The sequence below is a fragment of the Lepisma saccharinum genome, chromosome 5 (genome assembly GCF_977018435.1).
Source record: "Lepisma saccharinum chromosome 5, izLepSacc3.1, whole genome shotgun sequence".
Taxonomy (NCBI): Eukaryota; Metazoa; Arthropoda; class Insecta; order Zygentoma; family Lepismatidae; genus Lepisma; species Lepisma saccharinum.
This window is the reverse complement of record NC_139233.1, coordinates 15,916,035-15,935,386: the sequence shown is the minus strand read 5'-3', so window position 1 is coordinate 15,935,386 and position 19,352 is coordinate 15,916,035. Positions and strand designations below refer to the sequence as shown.

Sequence of the window (19,352 nt, the reverse complement as noted above, 5' to 3'; positions counted from 1 at the left end):
TCCGATCGTCGATGATAATGTGAAACACGAAACGATTCGTAACATTGAAACACGCTCCACAACTGCTCCAAAATTTTGTTTTTCTTATTTTTCGCCGGAACAGGTCAGAAAATCGTTACAGAAGATAAAGTCATCGGCCGTAGGAGTAGATGAAATTTCTATCCTCATGATTAAAAAAATTCTCTACCACGTACTTGCTCCTATCACTCATATTTTTAATTTTTCTTTAATTACCGGCGCATTTCCCTCGTCTTGGAAACTCGCCCTGGTACGCCCTATACCTAAAACAAACAACATAATAAACGTCAACGATTACCGACCAATCAGCATCCTCCCAGCCTTGTCTAAAGCTCTAGAGCATCTCGTTAGCGATCAAACCCGGGACTTTCTAACGCGAAATAATTTAATAGATCCTCTTCAGTCTGGCTTTCGAAGTAACCACAGCACTTGCACGGCTCTGGTCAACGTAACCGATGACATGAGGCTAGCCATGGACAATAAACAACTTACGATTCTGGTACTTCTAGACTTTACAAAAGCTTTTCAGACAATTGATCATGATCTACTACTCTCTAAATTATCATCGATTTTCAATTTTTCCGACTCCGCGGTTAATTGGTTCTGCTCCTATCTACAAGAACGTCGAAAATGTGTCGTTGACCTATATAGAAAATCGTCGTGGAAAAACATTCCATGTGGTGTCCCTCAAGGCACCGTACTCGGCCCCCTCTTATTTGCTCTGTATATAAACGACCTCCCGACGATGCTTAACGGCTGTAAATACCATATCTATGCCGACGATTTTCAGTTATATTTCTCTTTCCCCCCGCAAGAAATACTGCATGCAATAGAAATTGTGAACAATGACCTTAAACAAATAAGTACTTGGTCTGCACACCATGGCTTACATCTAAACCCGACTAAAACCCAGTGTATTCTTGTAGGTTCCCCTAGAATTTTGAGCAAAATAGATAAATCTAGCCTCCCTAGACTCAACATAAATGATATTCATCTGCCCTTCTCCACTACTGTTAAGAATCTGGGTGTGATACTCAACCACCATCTCACCTGGGCAGAGCAAGTTAACTCTGTATCTAGAAGAGCTTTCGGTGCATTCAAGGAATATAGAGATTAGGTAAAGCCATCCGAAGATTGCCGATCTTGCACGAACGCGTGACGTCACCGGAGAAGCAGTGAGCTCGGCTGAAGCAGACGGCCCCTAGCATTTATATGGGAGATTCAGAGAGCGGAAGTATATTATTACTTTTAGGAGGTTGAAAATAATAATTGTCATCCTCCAAGATGGTATTGAGGCATCCTTTTAATGATTAGTAACATAATTGAAAACGCGCTACTTTTAAAAGGGGGCAAAGTACATGTGAAAAAATGTATTTTGAAAATCCATATTCCTGAAACTTTCTGACCGATGCGCTACAAAGAAAGTTGCGTGTTCTCCTTTAGAATTTCGTCATTTTACAAATCGTAATATAATTTTAACAAAAACGTGGCATGCTAAAGAAGAATTAAAGAGTTTAAAAAATAATTGATTAATAGACTTAGTTTATTTTACTTCGCTATCTGTCACATATGGCTAATCGCAAAGATGAGGATGCGTGATGATATGATGAAATTGAAGAAAGGAAGTAGACCCATGCCCGGGCGGGGATTCGAACCTGGGGGCCCTTGGCATCGTAAAGCGTTGTGCTAACCACTTCGCCACGGAGGTCAGCATTACAAGGAAATAAACAGAAATTGGCATCTATGTTTTAATATGCGAGAAACATTTGCGAGGAGGTTATTGAAGTAACAAATAATTATTACAAGATGTTGTGATGAAAATTATTAATATATATGAAATATTGAGAGTTGACCTTGCAGTCTCTAAATGTACTTTTAGGGTTACGCATAACCTTTACTCAAAATTGATAGTGTAAATTTATAAGCTATTAAAATTTAAAACTTATTCCTGTTCGAAAAGAGAAACTGCCAAGTCAAATTAATATTTCGTAGAAATACATATATTTGTCTTTCATGAGGCCAAGAGAGTATTTGGAGGGGACGCTGGCTTGGGAAGGCTATAGCCCCGGATCTCGATCTGCAAAGGGGGTTTCCAGTGGGAAAACATTCCTATGAAATAGTCCAGAAGAAGGGGCGAAATGATTTTTATTAAATTGCTCAAGAATACAAAGATATAAGTGGATATTTGACAAGCTTAGTCTAAAACTTACAACTGAAGTCGTACGTGTGTGTGTGTGGAGGGGGGGTGGCTACGTGAGGTAACACAGTGGAATATGATTCACAATACTAAAATTAAAATAAATATGTGGGAACAATAGAAATCAAAATATGTTGTAGCTAGTGACGGCGCAATAGTAAAGATGGAGGGGTAAATCATATTTTCCCGGGGCAATCATGTTTATTATTCCGTTACATACGGCACAAAATGCATATTTTGGCTAAAAGAGCATTCATTCATTTATTTATTTTTGTCGTTTTACTGGGGGCAGGTAAGAGAGAGAGAGAAATTGTCGAACGAGAATTGGGAGGCGTTCCTGCCCACCCCCCTAGTGTGGTCACTGCCTATGGCTATGCTGGAGAAGAATGAACCAATTAATACGCTATTAAATAAAACAGATACTTTTAAAACTTTTAAGCAAATTATTTGTGAACTATGATTTAAATTTAGAGAGAGTACATACCTGTTTAATTTAATTTGGATGAGTTAACTTCTGAAGCCTGCCATTTCCGAGCCTTCTTCCGGTGTAACTACACTGGCCTTTGAGCCGTAGCTGCTGCGTTCAGGTGGCGGAACGAGCTGAATACTAATTAAAACAAATATGTGACAAATATATATATAAAAAAAACAACATGTTGAAGCTATTGACGGCGCCAAAGAAAAGACAGAAGAAGAAGAACGTGGAGAGTGCAGTGATATTTTACGGGAAGCAACAGGCACGTATCCAGGAATTCCTTTCGGGCCGGCGGCTGAACACCATTTTTTAAAGGGGTATCACAATTGTATGTTTAAGGCCAGTGGTGGCAATTGGGTTCCAAAATGTGGGGGGTGGACAAGGAGACAAGCATTAAGAGGCCATAGTGTGATAGTGTGGAGGCAAAAGAATGGAGAGCAACTATCTCCTAAATCGTCGCCACTGTTTAAGGCTGTCATTTTAATCAGAACGTGAAACATTTTCTACCACTCAACTCCTCTGTTTCCATGCATTAATATTGTGTGCCGGAACCATCTCAGTATGTATGTTTGTCCATTTCTTCTCATCAGGCATCAAAACATCTATGTACCAGAAGTGTTTTTACGAAGGTGTTACACATGCACAGAATGCACAATCCACTCGACAACGCAAGATTCAAACTGTGTGCAGGGAACTGGAATCAGACAGTTCACGAATATTTCTCTCTCATTCGAGCCTGAACACCACTAATGTGTCTTGTCCTCCCATGTTTGCAGCTCTTATAAAAGCCGAAACCCACCAAATTGTTCATATTCATGCCTAAGCACTCGCAAGTGTCCAAAATTGTCTGTTGAGTGTGTGTCGAACCCAGTAGCCTTAAACAAAAGTATTTTTTTATGCCATGAAATTCTCTGACTGCATACACAAAATTTGGTCCTGGCACAACGAAATCATCACTCAAGACTTTGATTTTCAGTTGATCTGTGCAGCTTATTTCTTTTTTAATAAATCGCTCCAATGCCCAGCCCGACACTGCCGAAATATTCACTTTAGAGAGAGAGACCTTCGATCTCTTCGTCTTTCCACCCGAACTACTCGTAGCACTACTCGAAGTTCCGCTGTCGTCAATGTCTTTAGCTTTGGGACCGAACTGGAACTAGTGGTAGACTTCGTTACTTTACGGTTTTTAGTCCATTTAATTTTCGAATCACTAGATCTTATAAAGCAACCAATGAACACTGACTGATCACTAATCGACTGTATGAATTGTCACACTTACCTCTGAAGTCTCCACCTATTCTGTTGTACAGATCAACCGGGAAATTGAAGCCGCGTATTAATATCCTCATTATATTCTAGAACGTTTCACAGATATCACGATTCGGAAATATTGCCAGTAGTTCGACTCCTTCTCTTTTTCAAGAACGTTCCCTCTCGCGCTTTCCAGAGATTAAAAAATTACAATGAATCCGAATCGCCCTACCTGCGGCACTACCTTTGTTGTGCAGCTTCCAAATGCTGACAAGTCTCTTCTACATAGTGTTCAAGTTCGCTACGACAACACCGAAAGCGTAAGAAAAGTTTACGTGCAATATTATCAACAACAGGGTTATAGAACATTCTCCGTCTTGCCTTGATAAGTATTTCTCTCCTAAAATTATCGTCACATTATTCAAGAAGACAAAAACCTAATTTTATCTAGTGTAAAATGAAAACTTTCCTGGTGGGGGGAGTCCACGAGTTACGATCCCCACCTTGGATACGCGCTATAAAGAATAACAGGGTTATAGAACATTCTCCGTCTTGTCTCGATAATTATTCCTCTCCTTAAATTATCGTCACATTATTCAAGAAGTCAAAAACCTAATTTTATCAGTGTAAACTGAAAAATTTCCTTGGGGAGCGGGGGGGGGGCCTCGAACCACCTGATCCCTACCTTGGATACACGCTATTAACAATAACAGGCTTATAGAACATTATCCGTCTTGCCTAGATAATTATCTCTCTCAAATTATCACCATATTATTCAAGAAACCAAAAACCTAATTTTATCTAGCGTAAACTGAAAATTTTCTGAAGGGGGGCTTGAGCCCCCTGATTCCCACCTTGGATACGAGCTGTTACCAATAACAGGGTTATAGAATATTCTCCGTCTTGCCTCGATAATTATTTCTCTCCTTAAATTAACGTCACATTATTATTTTATCTAGTGTAAACCAAAAACTTTCGGGGGGGCTTGAGCCCCCTAAGTCCCCCCTCTTGGATACGTGCCTGGGAAGCAGTCACGTTTATTACACCGTTACATTTACATACAATATTACAAAGTTCTGCTTTTAGATCTCGCACAATGCCTTTTTCACAAAAATGGGCAATCTCGCATTTTTTTGTATCAATCAAGCTGTGATATTTTAGTTTTCTTCCGTTAGTTTTCTGATAATAGTTTTCACAGCTTTCCATAGCATTTAGGCATGATTTCAGTTGGCAAGAACAAAATAATCTTATTTCAAAACATGAGCAAAAAGAAATCCAACGCGCTTAAGTTAAAAGTCCCTTACATTGGAATCCTGGAGAGAACAAAACAGGGGTTCCTTCGTAACACGATTTCTTGAAAACCATTTTACACATTTGAATCAACTTTGTGATAAATTGATTAGAAAGGATGAATCTTAACAGTAAAAGTTGTAACTTTTCCCTTGCTACTATATTTTAGAAGATATTCGTTGTCAAATTTCTCAATATTTGCATAAGGAACCAGCCTTTTCCGTGCCGAGTGTTTCGATGGTGACGTCATGCATCCACGGACAACTGCGCATACGATCTGCGCCGCCGAACGAGCACCCCCTGCGGTGCATTGCATTCACTCTATCGGCTCAAAAACTTCCTCCCTGAACGCATAAAAATTAAACTGGTCCAGTCTCTTGTATTTCCCATTGTTGACTATTGCGACATTGCTTTCTTGGATGTCAATCACGAGCAAGCTAAACGACTGCAGCGAATTCAAAATGCCTGCATTCGTTTCGTTTTCGACCTAAAATATTCAGACCAGTTGACATCGTACTTTGCGAAGGTCGAGTGGCTTAAATTAAGCGATAAACGTAATTTTCATAAGTTAATTGTACTCCAAATAAAAGACCCGCAATATTTCTATAACCGATTTCAGCATCTTTCCGACTTTCACAGCCACAACACCAGATCGCGCGAAAGGTCTCTGCTGTCCATTCCACTCCACAAATCCAACTTTTATGCAAATTCTTTTACTGTTACCTCAGCAGGCCTTTGGAACAAGTTGCCACCTGAAATTCATGTCTCTTCCTCAATTGTGACGTTCAAAAAATTGTTAAAGTTACACATATTATACAATGAAAATTAAATGTTTGATTTCCCTATTAATATGGCGGGTGCAGAGAATGATAGAAGGACGTAAGGCACTAAAATGAATTAGAGTAATAGTTAAGATGAATTATCGTCAAAGTATACCGTTTTGGACTGTGTTTTAAGTATGTATAATATTGGACTGTGCTTAAGTAAGTGTAGTGTTATGTATTTGCTTGTACGTGTGTAAGGGCAAAGATATGTATGTGTGTGTGTGTGTGTGTGTGTCCGTATCTATAGGTTAGATTACCTTTCTTATATGTAATTTCTCTTTGTATTTTTTATTTCTCTGTAAAAGTGCTCCCCTGTGCTTAGCACCACGCCATGAAGGCGTATAGGGGGTATGGGGGTAACGCCCCACACTTTCTTGATCCGGTCATGAGTGGGGGTGATGTGATCAGCATCACGCCCCTGACCGCCTTTACCCCCCAGGGTTTCCCCCAGGTACCCATGTTATTCGACGCTGGGTGGGCGCCGGGGCCTCTTCCTACGTTAGAAAAGTTCCCGGATTTGAACCGGCCGGGGATCGAACCCGGTTCCTTGAGCATGGTAGTCAGACGCGTTACCGACTGTAATTTTTTATATATTTTTTTCGTCCCTTTTTTTTCAATATTTTAATTATTTCATATTCAATTTTTTGTAAACATGGTCAAGTGGAAGAAAAGGCTCCACAGCCTTAACTTCGCCATGTAAAAGAAGACGAAATAAATAAATAAATAAATAAATAACCTCTCTTCCACATAGTAGGACTGTATTTTGCAGACTACCGAAGCTCTGGCGTCTGGAATCACAGCCAGTATAATCCTCCGTGGAGCTCGTGTTGTGTGCTGTCCTTATGTGTTTGTGACTATCCCTCCATTCATCTCAACGTATCACCATTCATCATCATCTTCCCGATTAGTCCAAAGTGGCAGAAAAAGTAATAAACTAAACTAAATCAAATCAGAAATGTTTGTAATTAACATTATTCTTTGATTTCTATTAAAAGATAAACGAAATTGAATTGAATTCTTCAAACACCTATGATTATGGTTTCTGTTGAATAATAAATTGTAATTGTAATCTAACTGTAATCATGCCTCGTCTCTTGATTTTTTTTTCTAAGATTTTTATAACGTATGTGTTATTATAAGTGAAGTTATTCGAAAAACACCACAGTAACAAACTGTAATAGAAATTTTCAGAATTACTAAAGAGGGTTCGTGGCATAATTTACATATCCGTAGGGGCCTCCCCGATGGATCCCACTTTAAACTGTAGGTCAGTCCCGATTAGCCTTTCTGTGCATGAAGTGGACTTAAAACAACAATAGATGTAGCTTTTCCACCACTTTCAGAATTCCGTTTTATCTCCCCCTTTCGCTAATTTGAATGCTCATTGTTGTGTGAATGCAAGCCTGTGCCTCAGGCAATAAAAGAGAAGCACTTATTTAAAGAATTTAAAGCTTACCAACATTGACATTCTCTCCCACGCATAATCCGTAACACTCAATCCAGCTGTGAGAGAAGAAGAAAAGTAGAAGCTTTCGCCTGTCGGGTGAACCTAAAGCTTCTTTTTAGAAGCTTTTAACTTAATGGTTTTTCGAAAAGTCTCCCATGTTCTGTTTTAATGTTGAGTTAATTTGAAATCTGCTGTGTCTCAGTAAGCGAAACGCATAAAACACGTTCAATAAAATGCGTAGAGAAAACCTGAGCTAAAAGTTGCAAGGCAGGTTGATACATCTAACTTATTTCAGTTCAGAAAAGGCAGCGCCTGCTTGTGATTATATGAGTATTATTTTTGATCAATCTTGAGTGACAATTCATAGTGGTGTCTTCGATTTTTTAAATTTTATCATAAAAAGTCGTTTCACGAGAAATTTTGAAAAACCTCTTGTGCCCTTGAAAGTGTTCACTATTTCTTGTATTGTCAGATGCATTTTTCCCTTTAACATGATTTAACCTTTTCAAAACTGACCTCCCACAATCTTGGATGGGATGGGGGTATAGTAATAATTTTTTTCTGCACTACCACGAAGTTGTTAGTGCGAAATCACATTTGTGGGGCTCCCGCTGTTTGGCTTTCATATGTTTCGTGATTGATTGTTACATAAGTACAATGTTAGCTGTCAGTGTACAAATTCGTCTCGCAGTGGTAGCGTCGTCACCTCGTGGGTAGGTGTAGGGACGGATACCGACGGATACCGTGGCACATGGTTGTTACACATGAATAGCACTTATCACACACATAAGAGACAAAAACAAGGACAACAAACAACCACACAGAGGATTGCATGCGCATCCAGCGCCCATAGCTTCGTTAGCTTGTAAAAACGCTGCTTCCAGGTTGTACTAGGATAAGGTGGTACAATTTCGATCACAAAACTTTAAATTCAATATAACTTGGAAAAAATAGGCAGCGAAATTACAGCTTTCGTGCCAATGAAATGCTTACCTTTTACTAAAGACGCTGGCATAACATGAAATTTTTTTTGTTCTGCTACTGTAGATAGCAGAACGAAATTTCGGTCGGATAAAATTTAATCAGAATTGTACCTGGGTAGGTACAAATCTCCGTGCGGTACAATTTGGATTAAAATTGAGTGAAGAAACAGTATATTTAATATATACTACAAGTGCAACTTCTACTATGGCGTAGGCTTACAGGAGCAAAATATAAACAAACTGCATGTTCTGTTAGTTTAATAACTCTGTTTAACTACTCATCCTTAGATAATTCAAAATATAGGAAAAGTATGTATAGCTATACCTAAAGTATTTTTTTCCCGTTCTCTTAATATTAGGCTACCTTGAAAGTACTACTAGGATATTATATTAGAGAGATAAGTTTTAATTTTTTGCTAAATATTTTATGTAGCTATATTATTTTTAAAATACTATGGTTTAGAGATATGCAAAAGCAGAAAGATTTTAAACAGAAGAAGATATTTACGTAATATTTATAGATATGTCTATTTTTAACATGAAAAAATCATATTATTGACGTGTGACCCTTGATTTGTTGTTAGTATCGTGAAAGGAAGTCCGTTGTGTCTACAGCCATTACAGGCATTTGCCGCAGGTAAATTGCTTCTTTCCTTTACCGCCAACGCACGACTCGTGATACCAACGATTGCAGCTCTGACACCGTATCCAGTCTACTTTAGATTCTGAGGCAACACTGTAAGAACTTATATTACAAAATGCACACACACATAATCGTTATTTCTCAGTGATGACGAAATCTCTCTGCTCTTTTGTCTCTGTCGGTGGGAACATAGGCCTATTGGTTGCAGTTTTGCACAAGTTTTTGTTGCTCGTTAAATGAGTAGAAGATGTTTTCATTCTCTTTTCAGCATTACTTCCATACTTTGTGAAGTAAACTGTTGCACGCGTTACGGTAATGGAACTCAAACTGTATACCTCGCTGATCGAAATTGTACAATTTCCGCCGATCGAATATGTACCACTTTGTGCGTGGAAACAAATATATCTGTAGTTCCCTCATCTCTCATCAGATGATTACACATGTCACATGCTACAGCCACCACATGCTTGTTCACGTTTGACCTGAATTTCGCTGTCCTACGTTCAAGCATAAAAACGGGGCACGCAAAATGACAGGCAGAGGTTTATATACAAAGCACCAATTCTATCTACAACGTACTCACATTGCCATACAAAATTGCTTCTGGTTCTCCGAGTTTTCCGTAGAATTTATCGATGTTTCTGCACAACACACCTGACACCCCACGCAACAACCCTCACTCCTCAAATCAGAGTTGCCAGTAACATGAAGCAAAATATTCGAATTTTGAGAACGGGTGATCGAAATAGTACCTATATCTAAAATATACCACCCTATCCTACGTAGAGGAAAGGTTGACATTTCTGTGTGTTTTGAAAAGGTCACCTTTACACGCTAAAGGGCCTTCTATCTTAGTTGAGAATGAACTTACAAGATTCTCTCACATCAAGAACACTTCATAAGCTGTCCTATTCAAATGTTAAACAAGGTATTTGAGCTCTTTGTAACCAGTTTCCTTAAATCTTCATGCAAGAGCTTCAACCTTGGAAACATACAAAAGTCCATCCGAACTGAGGTCAGGAGCTAGGGATGGCCAAAAATATCAGGATTCCTGACAATTTTATCCGGATTCGGAAATTTTATTATCCCTATTTTGGACGAAGTCCATCATTGCTCATGCTCCACCCTTAGTTTAGTAAAGACATGCTGCTTGTGGAACTATGATAGGTAATGACAATGTGCATTTTTCATTTCCAGTTCTGCGTCCACGCTGACAAACGGCAGATGCTGCAGGAGCTGACGAAGTCTCTTCACATGAAGCCGACCAAAGCTCACGTCCTGTGGGAGCTGGCCTCCTGCATCTCCTCCGCCGTCGGGGCAGACGGCTTCAGACTGTATCTCGTGGAACGTGGAGAGCAGGAACTGGTCGAGTACCTGGGCCACAACGACGCCAACAGGTGAGACTCTCAATTTTTTGTAGCTTTAATTCTTATCCTGCAATCATAATCTGTCGACGAACTAATAATTTCTGTTTGAAAGCTTTTACCATTATAAGGATATTTTACTAAAACCCTTAAACAAAAAAAGGAAAACAGTAAAATCGGATTGTTTTCGGAACAATAGGTTTGCATGAATATGTTCGTTGCTAAAATTTGACTGTATCTACTTTTTTATTATTTTGAATGGTGAAGTTAAGGCACACGTCTTTTCTTCCATTTAACCATCTTTACTTTAGATTATACAAATTGCTAATAAATACATAAGAGTTTGAGGAACAAAAACATTTAAATAAAAATAAAGAAATACAAGGAAAAAAGCACACGAGAAGAAACACACATATACTGTAAGAAAATTAAAAATCTATACGTAAAACATAAACACACACATAACAAGAATACTGAAAATACAAAAGGATGAATGAGTGCTGGTAATACAAGTTTTGCATCTAATAAGATTTTCATTTTATACTCTGTCCAAGGAAATCTCTGGAGCGATTGAACGAAATCAAGTCGGCCAATAAAAACGTGAGAGGGAAAGTGAGTGCAGCTACCAGCCATTTGCCGTATCGTGCACTGCTTTGATTCGCCAACTCGCTTACTCCCCATCTCTTCCGTTATGCGAGGCCTTGCTCCACATGTTACAGGGACAGAGTATAGTCTGAGCGACTATCGAGTTATCCTAGCAGCCGATTAAATATTTTTTTAAAAAAATGAAAATATACATAAAATTAATTGGTTCGTGTAACCAGCGTCGTGTATTTGTGCCATCAGGTTATCCGCGACAAGAAAGTCGACGTGTACTCTGAATGCTAAAGGAAGTAGGCAAAGGGACAGTACGTATCCACAAAAGCACCATTCCAACATTCACTTGAAATAACTGAGGAAAACGACAAAACTCATTCAGGATGTGCTACACGGGATTTGAATCTGTGGCTTCGTACCAGTCTGTCCATTTTATCACTCATCCAAACTCGTTCCAGAAATAACGTTAAATTATGTTTTTTACACCAACACCACAGATCAATAACTTGCAGAATGTTCATAGATCGATGCTAATAACCGCAAATACTTTACCTACTATATTAACATTTGCTCATATTTTTTGGTACTAATTTGTAGTATGTGTGTTTAATGTTGACCCATTGCATTACACGTGAGTACTTTGTTATTGAGCGAAATGTTTTATTTATGTAGGTATAAAGCTTCCATTCGTGTGTCTGCAAGAGCCATGGAAGCTAATTAATTGGACAACCCTCGTACATCAAATATTTGAAAAAGATCTATCGAAATGGAAGTATAAACGGCGAGTAAGTAATTTCATAGAAGAAAATAGAAGGGAGATGTTCAAGTGTGCTTCATCTACGGCCGATAAACATCTCCCTTTTGTACGGTTATGCCGTTCCTCCCAACATTAAGAGCGCTGTTTGAAAGAGCATTTGTTGTCATAGAAACGCCAAATTGTCTGGAATGGAAGAATGGTATGTTTTCCCAACGGAATCCTGTGGGCCATAAGGTCTTCCAGCACCTCGACTGTGCAATCTGGGAACAATAACTCGCCAAAGAATACTTCCCCAAATGGTCGGTAGCCAGCCGTTGGCTTGGCAACGCTTTTGTCTGCATCTCAGACCGCCGTAATTGTTTTTCGCAAGATTTCTTGGGAATGCAGGAATTGTTCTTTCCAGCGCTCTGATGTAATATCTTGGTCTGGTTCTTCTCTGAAATGTCACTGAAGACATCGTACACGCAGAGGGATGGCTGGAAATAAAATATCCTTGTTCTTTGAGTGGAGGTAAAGAAATTAACTTACGAATGAAAGGGTTTAGAATGTATATGAAAAATGTAATGCTTCAGTGTAATCAAAATTCAGCAAATTATATAAATGCTTCTCAAATCATATATTTCACGTTATACACACACACAGACACGCACGCACACGTGGGTGCAACCAAGGTGAGGGATTATGCCTTACTGTTTCTTGCGGCAAATCTACTGAAGTTGTATTTTGAAACAGTGGCGTATTCTGCAAAATTGTCCCAGTTTACCGCAACAATTCTTATTTATTTTATACCTTTATTGTACACCCCATGTATTAGGTGCATCCAGAAAGTAAGTTTCCCTGGGGTCGTGCACAAAAAGAAACATTATTTCATTCAGTGATTTATTGCCACAGATACAGCACTTGTCCAGTTACTTGTCAACATAATTCCCGCCGGAATTCAGGCACTTGTCATAGCGTGGGACCAACTTCTGTATTCCTGCCTCCTAGAAGTCCGCCGCATGGGCGCCGAACCACTGTGTAGCAGCCGTCTGAATCTCTTCGTCGATGTGAAAATGTTGATCGGACATGGACTTTTTCAGGTGCAAGAACAGGTGGTAATCACTGGGAGCGAGATCCGGGCTGTACGATGGATGATCGAATACCTCCCAAACTAACCTGTCCAAAAGGGCTGCAATGCGACTTCACATTGTCGTGCAGCAAGATCACCCCGGCACAGCTTACCGCGTCGCTTATTCTGAATGGCTCGTCACAATATCCCCAGTGTTTCACAGTAGGTTAGCCTAACCTAACGGTTAGCGTTCACAGTCTCACCTCTGGGCAGAAACTCGATGAGCAGAATGCCTTGTCTGTCTCAGAACACCGTGCACATCACTTTTTGCGCCGACAAAGTCTGTTCGAACTTCGTCCTGCATGGAGATCCACTGTGACGCCAAACCATGAACTGCTGCTTGCTTTCTGGGGTTCTGTATGCAATCCACGTTTCATCCCCTTTGATGATCGGGTTGAGAAAATCGTCATCATCTTGGTAACGCTGCCGAAATGTCACCGCCGTGCCCATGCGTTTTCCTTTGTATTCGGGCGTCAGTTGTTTCGGCACCCACCGGGCACACAACGCGACGATCCTCCACTTGCGCTGCTGCACCTGTTCCACAAGCTCGTCCATAACGGCCGATGTCCGCCCACTGCGCTCGTCGTCATGCACATTTTGCCAGCCTTCAGTAAATGTCCTGCACCAACGACGCACCATCTGCTTACTCATCTGGCACAGCTCACGATGAATTTCGATCGGCTGTATGTTTTGTGCGTTCAAGAACTTGATCACCGAACGAACCTCGCACGCGGCGGGAGATGGAATAAGAGCCGCCATGTTTCATCGCTGCCGCGACGCTACTGCGACTGTCGGGAGGCGTCTTCTAGGACATTCACTAGCCAGGCCTCTCACAAATGCGTAAAACCGGTTTCAATACGCATGGCCTGCCACCTGTGGGCGAGTGGGAAACTTACTTTCTGGATGCGCCTAATATATTAATGGGATGCAATTGAAATAAAATAACAATGCAAGCATGCAAGTAAAATAAAAAAACAGAAGTCGGACAACTTCAAATTTTCCAGCAATTTCTGTATTTTTCATAAAATCTCCATTTTTACATAAAATTGGACCTAGATTTCCCTTGGTGCAGGGAAATTTCCTTTTATGTAGCAGCACTGCCTCTGCCGGTACAGAAAGCAGGAATGAAGAAGCAGTTTTCTCTCGACAACGCTGTTTGCAACTGTGAAACTGATCCCTCTGAGTCACGTGCTGTAAAATAGCCACCCGCTTCGGCTCCCTCGTCCTCCCCGCGTACAATCAGGGAGGAAACCCGGCCTTCAGAAGGGTGCGATGGAGAACGATCAATCGTGTACATAACCCAGTCTTTGAGTTTTTTTTAATCATTTACTTTAATTCTAGTTTAGAAACTTGTTTTAATAGTTTACATAATATAGAAATATATAAAAATATGTGAAAAAAGTTGGTTTATCGGCGTAAACGCGGTAACATGGAGAATACGCCACTGTTTTGAAATGATTGTCAGTTTGATACAGTGAACACCAAAAGCGTCTCCTCCAAAATTGAACTACCAAACCTTTATTGTCATGTAACTCAAATTACGACCAGGTTGACTTGATTGCGTACTGGTTGTTACGTACGTACAGTGACGGATACTTAGAGGCACATATTTTTGGTAAATAAAAAAGCAAAATTTCGGTATAAAAACTGAGTCAATTTCGGGTTCAAAAGCGGTAAATAAAATAAAATATCGGTGTTATAGCGGTGAATAATCACATAAAAAATGCTACATAAAATGACATTTTGGTTTTAAAATTGTGAATATAATCCTAAATTTGATTTAAAAACTACAATTATTCCACAGAATTAACATTTCACTTCTAATAGCCCATTTATGTAGTTATCCGAGTATTAAGTTTATTTCTGTGTAAAGGAGTCAATTTTTGTTTCTCAAATATTAACAGCAGAATTAATCAATTTTCCGGGAATTGCATAACTCTCAGGATAATTCAGACCTCAGATGGTGTCGCGTCGGTGAATAAACCCTAAATTTCGTGTTTAAGAGTTAATTTCGCTTTTTGCAGTTCATTTCGCATTATTTCGTGACAAAACATGGTCACAAAATGCATCTCACACCTTTCAAAAACATGAAAAATTAACACTACAATGTGTTTTTTCAAATTTCGTTTTTTTGTCAAAAACGAAATATGCATGCCCCTACGGATACTTCTGGGTTGTAACGATTCCATTAAAAATTAATGCGATTATTACAACCCAGAACTGTCCGTGACTGTACAATAGGTACAAGATTGATGAGAATGAAATTGCAGTCTGTACTCTTTTAAAATAAAGTATACCAATGGTAGTTTTTAAGCATTGTTTTTTCCTAAATTAGCACGCTAACTGTGCTAGTTTTAAGGCTTTGATGTGTCGAGGTTGTTGAACCACAATGCTGAACTTTTTTTCTGTTTCAGGGTAGAACCAAGCGAACTTCAGTACGAAAAGGTTGGTTCAGCGAACCTGGTTCCCGTTTATGTTGCGAAGACGCGGGAAACTTTACGCCTATCCAAAGGGGAAGCGGACCCTCGTTTTTCAGAAAGCGTCCCGAACTCCGTGAGTAGAACATCGAGTTCATAGTCTGTCTCAATTGTAATCTGTGCACAGCCTGGGATTTAATATACAGGGTGATTCAATAGTCCCTTAACACTCTCTATAAAATGTAAATGAGTTAAGCTGGCTACAAATGGTCATGATAGAAAAAGGTTAGGTGCAGGAGTAACCATATTGGTGTGTTCTTAGCGGACGTCCGCCATATTGGTGGTGAGCACTGTTTTCTCACACCTGGAAAATGAGTCATTGGTTACAATCATGCAGTCATAACCTCTTACTGGCTAAAGATACATCGAGAAACCCTTCACCATTCACATTTCCATGTGTGAAAAGTAACCTCTCGCCCATTACCATCAAGTTATCTGCCAAGGGCGAGTGCTTACCAGTGAGGATGAATGAATGACAAAACTACATCACCCAAGCATAATGGTTAAGATTCTTGGTTTGATCCCGCGAACCTCACAGTTCGTTACGATTGCATTTCTCGTGAAATTCTAGCCTGATTTTATATATCACATCATCTCCTTCCCATTTAATTTTTTTGAATTGAATTCAATATGGCGGCCTGACATGTTTCTACCATGACCATTTGTACCCAGCATAACTCTTTAATTTTATGGGGGTATTAAGAGGTTTTTGAATCACCCTGTATTTTTGTCGATCGTTCCTTTCTTTCATGCATCTTAACAATTAAAGGATCAAAAACTGAAATTTATATTGATTTTGTTGTGCAAAGATGCCATAATGCCTTTTGATATTTCCTTGGATATGAGATCAGTAGTGTATATTAGCTGGTTCTACGCAACACTTTGTAGGTATGCATTTGTAGCCTCTGTTTTTTACCAATCGAATATCAGTTTTTGACATATTTTGACAATTTTTTGTCGATGTTTTTGCGTTTAGCGATGTTTTAGTAAAATTTCTCTTTTTTCCCACTCACACTTGGTAGGTATGCATTTGTAGCCTTTTTTTTATCAATTGAATATCAGTTTTTGATATATTTTGACAATTTTTTGTCGATGTTTTAGCGTTTAGCGATGTTTTAGTAAAATTTCCCTTTTTTTCCCACTCATACTTGGTAGGTATATCACGATCTTACGTGATATAACTTAACCTATTTTTTTTTTTTTACGTGCTAAACTACACGAGAGCCTCTACATGCTTTGACCTACTTTAGAGTAGACCCAAATGGACAGTTCTGTGCCCGAAAATGAGGCTCGGAGTGAGGCTCGGTGAGGCTCGACTTAATGGTTTTCTCTTGTAAGGCATAAGCCTAATTTTCTCGCAGTGTTGCCAACACCTTAATCGATCACGATCTTACGTGATATAACTTAACCTATTTTACTCGCAGTGTTGCCAACACCTTACTGGATCACGATCTTACGTGATATAACTTAACCTATCTTACGATTTTTTTTCTTACGATCTTCAGTGACCTATTATTTTTTTTTATTTGCGCATCGAACTAACTTACATTATATTTTATATAACCTAAAAAAATGTGTTGATTTTTTTTTAGTATGTGGCAATTTTTTTTTACGATTTTTTTTTAAAACTGCTCCGTCACCCTCTTGTTCTTCACGTCGTACGCGAAGGACTTCTCGGCGACCAGGATGACGCTGCACACGGTATCCTCGGGCAATGGACTGTTGAACTCGCAAACGATCTTGATGTTGGTTCGATTGTTGATAGGGGTAAAAAGACAGTTCTACGCCAGAAAATGATGCGTTTCTTGCAACCTTAACGGAAAATATCGTAAAGGCAAACGCGAAAGCGATAAGATAACTCTGTTTCCGGTCGCCATTTTGGATTTCCGAGCATAGGTTCTATTCATACTTTTTCTCACGTATAGGTGTATGTGATGAATCCGCAAACAGATTTCTCCTAAGTCTTACCGTTTCCAAGATAACCCCACTTCCGGTCGCCATTTTGGATTTCCGAGCATAGGTTCTATTCATATTTTACTTACATATAGGCGTACGTGATGAATCCGCAAACAGAGTTTTCCTAAGTCTTACCGTTTCCAAGATAACTCCACTTCCGGTCGCCATTTTGGATTTCCGAGCATAGGTTCTATTCATATTTTTTCTCACATATAGGCGTACGTGATGAATCCGCAAACAGATTTTTCCTAAGTCTTACCGTTTCCAAGATAACCCCACTTCCGGTCGCCATTTTGGATTTCCGATCATAGCTTCTATTCATACTTTTTCTCACATATAGGTGTACATGATGAATCACCAAACATATTTTTCCTAAGTCTTACCGTTTCCAAGATAACTCCACTTCCGGTCGCCATTTTGGATTTCCGAACATAGGTTCTATTCATACTTTTTCTCACATATAGGCGTACGTGATGAATCCGCAAACAGATTTTTCCTAAGTCTTACCGTTTCCAAGATAACCCCACTTCCGGTCGCTATTTTGGATTTCCGATCATAGGTTCTATTCATACTTTTTCTCACATATAGGTGTACATGATGAATCACCAAACAGATTTTTCCTAAGTCATGAATTGGAGGGTTCTATGACAACCTATATTAATTCTCGTAAGAGAACAGAAAACACAAAAAAAAAAAAAAACAATACTGTGGTCACTACAACAAATAGTCTTCTTCAACCCCAATCCAACAACCCAAAATTCATCATCCTAACTAGAACCATGTAACTATCTGCCATCTGTTAGAGGTTTTGTGAACTAAGTGGTGCTTTGTGTGTAAAAAAAAAAAATGCAATGCTTTTTGCACTTGGTTATCATCACCTAACATGTTATTAATTGTTTTTTTAAAATTAATTACAACTGAAAACTAATAATTAATATTATCTAAAGTTACTAATTAATATTATACAAGTAATTGATATATTTTTTTGTTCTTGTTGCTAGTGTTGGGTAATTATAGTTGTTGCAAAATATAGCTCTCGCGTATGACAGTTTCTGAGTTTTGCTGGGTATATAAGAACAATTATACACGACCTCTCTCGGTTCTCCTCCGTAGCCGTGCGTGTTAAGGCGTTCACTCGTTCTTGTCATTGTTCGTTCTACGTGTGGCCTATAGGTTCGAACCCGGTCGTGGTCGAAAGTTTTTCAGCGTGTCTAGGAGTCTTTAACAGTGTGTATATTTACTTCTCTGTGTTGAGTCTACGGATTCTGAACGGGGTTGTTTAATGTATATGTTGTTCTTGATATATATATATATATATATATATGGTGTTCATGTATGTATCCAAAGCACATTGGAAACAATATTCGATCATTAGCTGCGTTCAACCACTGCTGCGGTGGAGTGACCACCCCCTGTCCCCGGGGGTCCCCCCTGTCCCTGGACCCCTGTCCCCGGGGTCCTATTCCTGTCCCTGGGCTCGTGTTCCCGGGAGTCCCTTTCCCCTTGTCCCTGGACCCCTGTCGCCGGGGTCCTATCCCTGTCCCCGGGCTCGTGTTCCCGGTTAATTTAGGTTAAGTTGTCTATGTGTAATGTCTATGTCTGTATGTAATGTCTATGTCCATGTCTCTGTCTTTGTAGGTTTTTTATTTGTCCTAAGATTTTTTTTAACGCAGGACTTGGAAAAAATTTTCGATTGATGAAAAAAAAATGGTTCCATGACGACCTGTGTTTATTTTGGTATGGGTGGACAGAGGACACCGAGACTCGACCGACGCACTAAACCCGACCTCTCTACGACTATTCGTTCAAAAGTTACGAGTGATCAAAGTTTTTGGGAGGGGGTGGGCTAACTTCTTACCCCTTGACCCCAGGACCACCAAAACTTGGTATACGTATTCTACACCTCCAAAATCGAGAGGGGGCATCTAACGATGCCGTATGGGGGTGTTTTTCGATATATTTTTT

At 39.5% G+C, this 19,352-nt stretch overlaps 1 protein-coding gene across 5 annotated transcripts in view; it reads left to right on the top strand.

Annotated features, from left to right (window-relative positions):
- LOC145987673 (putative 3',5'-cyclic phosphodiesterase pde-5) overlaps positions 1 to 19,352 on the top strand; it is a 186,460-nt gene that overhangs the window by 127,843 nt on the left and 39,265 nt on the right. For all 5 annotated transcript variants that reach the window (XM_083122203.1, XM_083122205.1, XM_083122206.1 and 2 more), the window contains exons 5-6: positions 10,326 to 10,525; positions 15,369 to 15,507. In XM_083122203.1, coding sequence (XP_082978329.1) covers positions 10,326 to 10,525; positions 15,369 to 15,507 — 339 coding nt within the window. The remainder of the gene's footprint in view (positions 1 to 10,325; positions 10,526 to 15,368; positions 15,508 to 19,352) is intronic.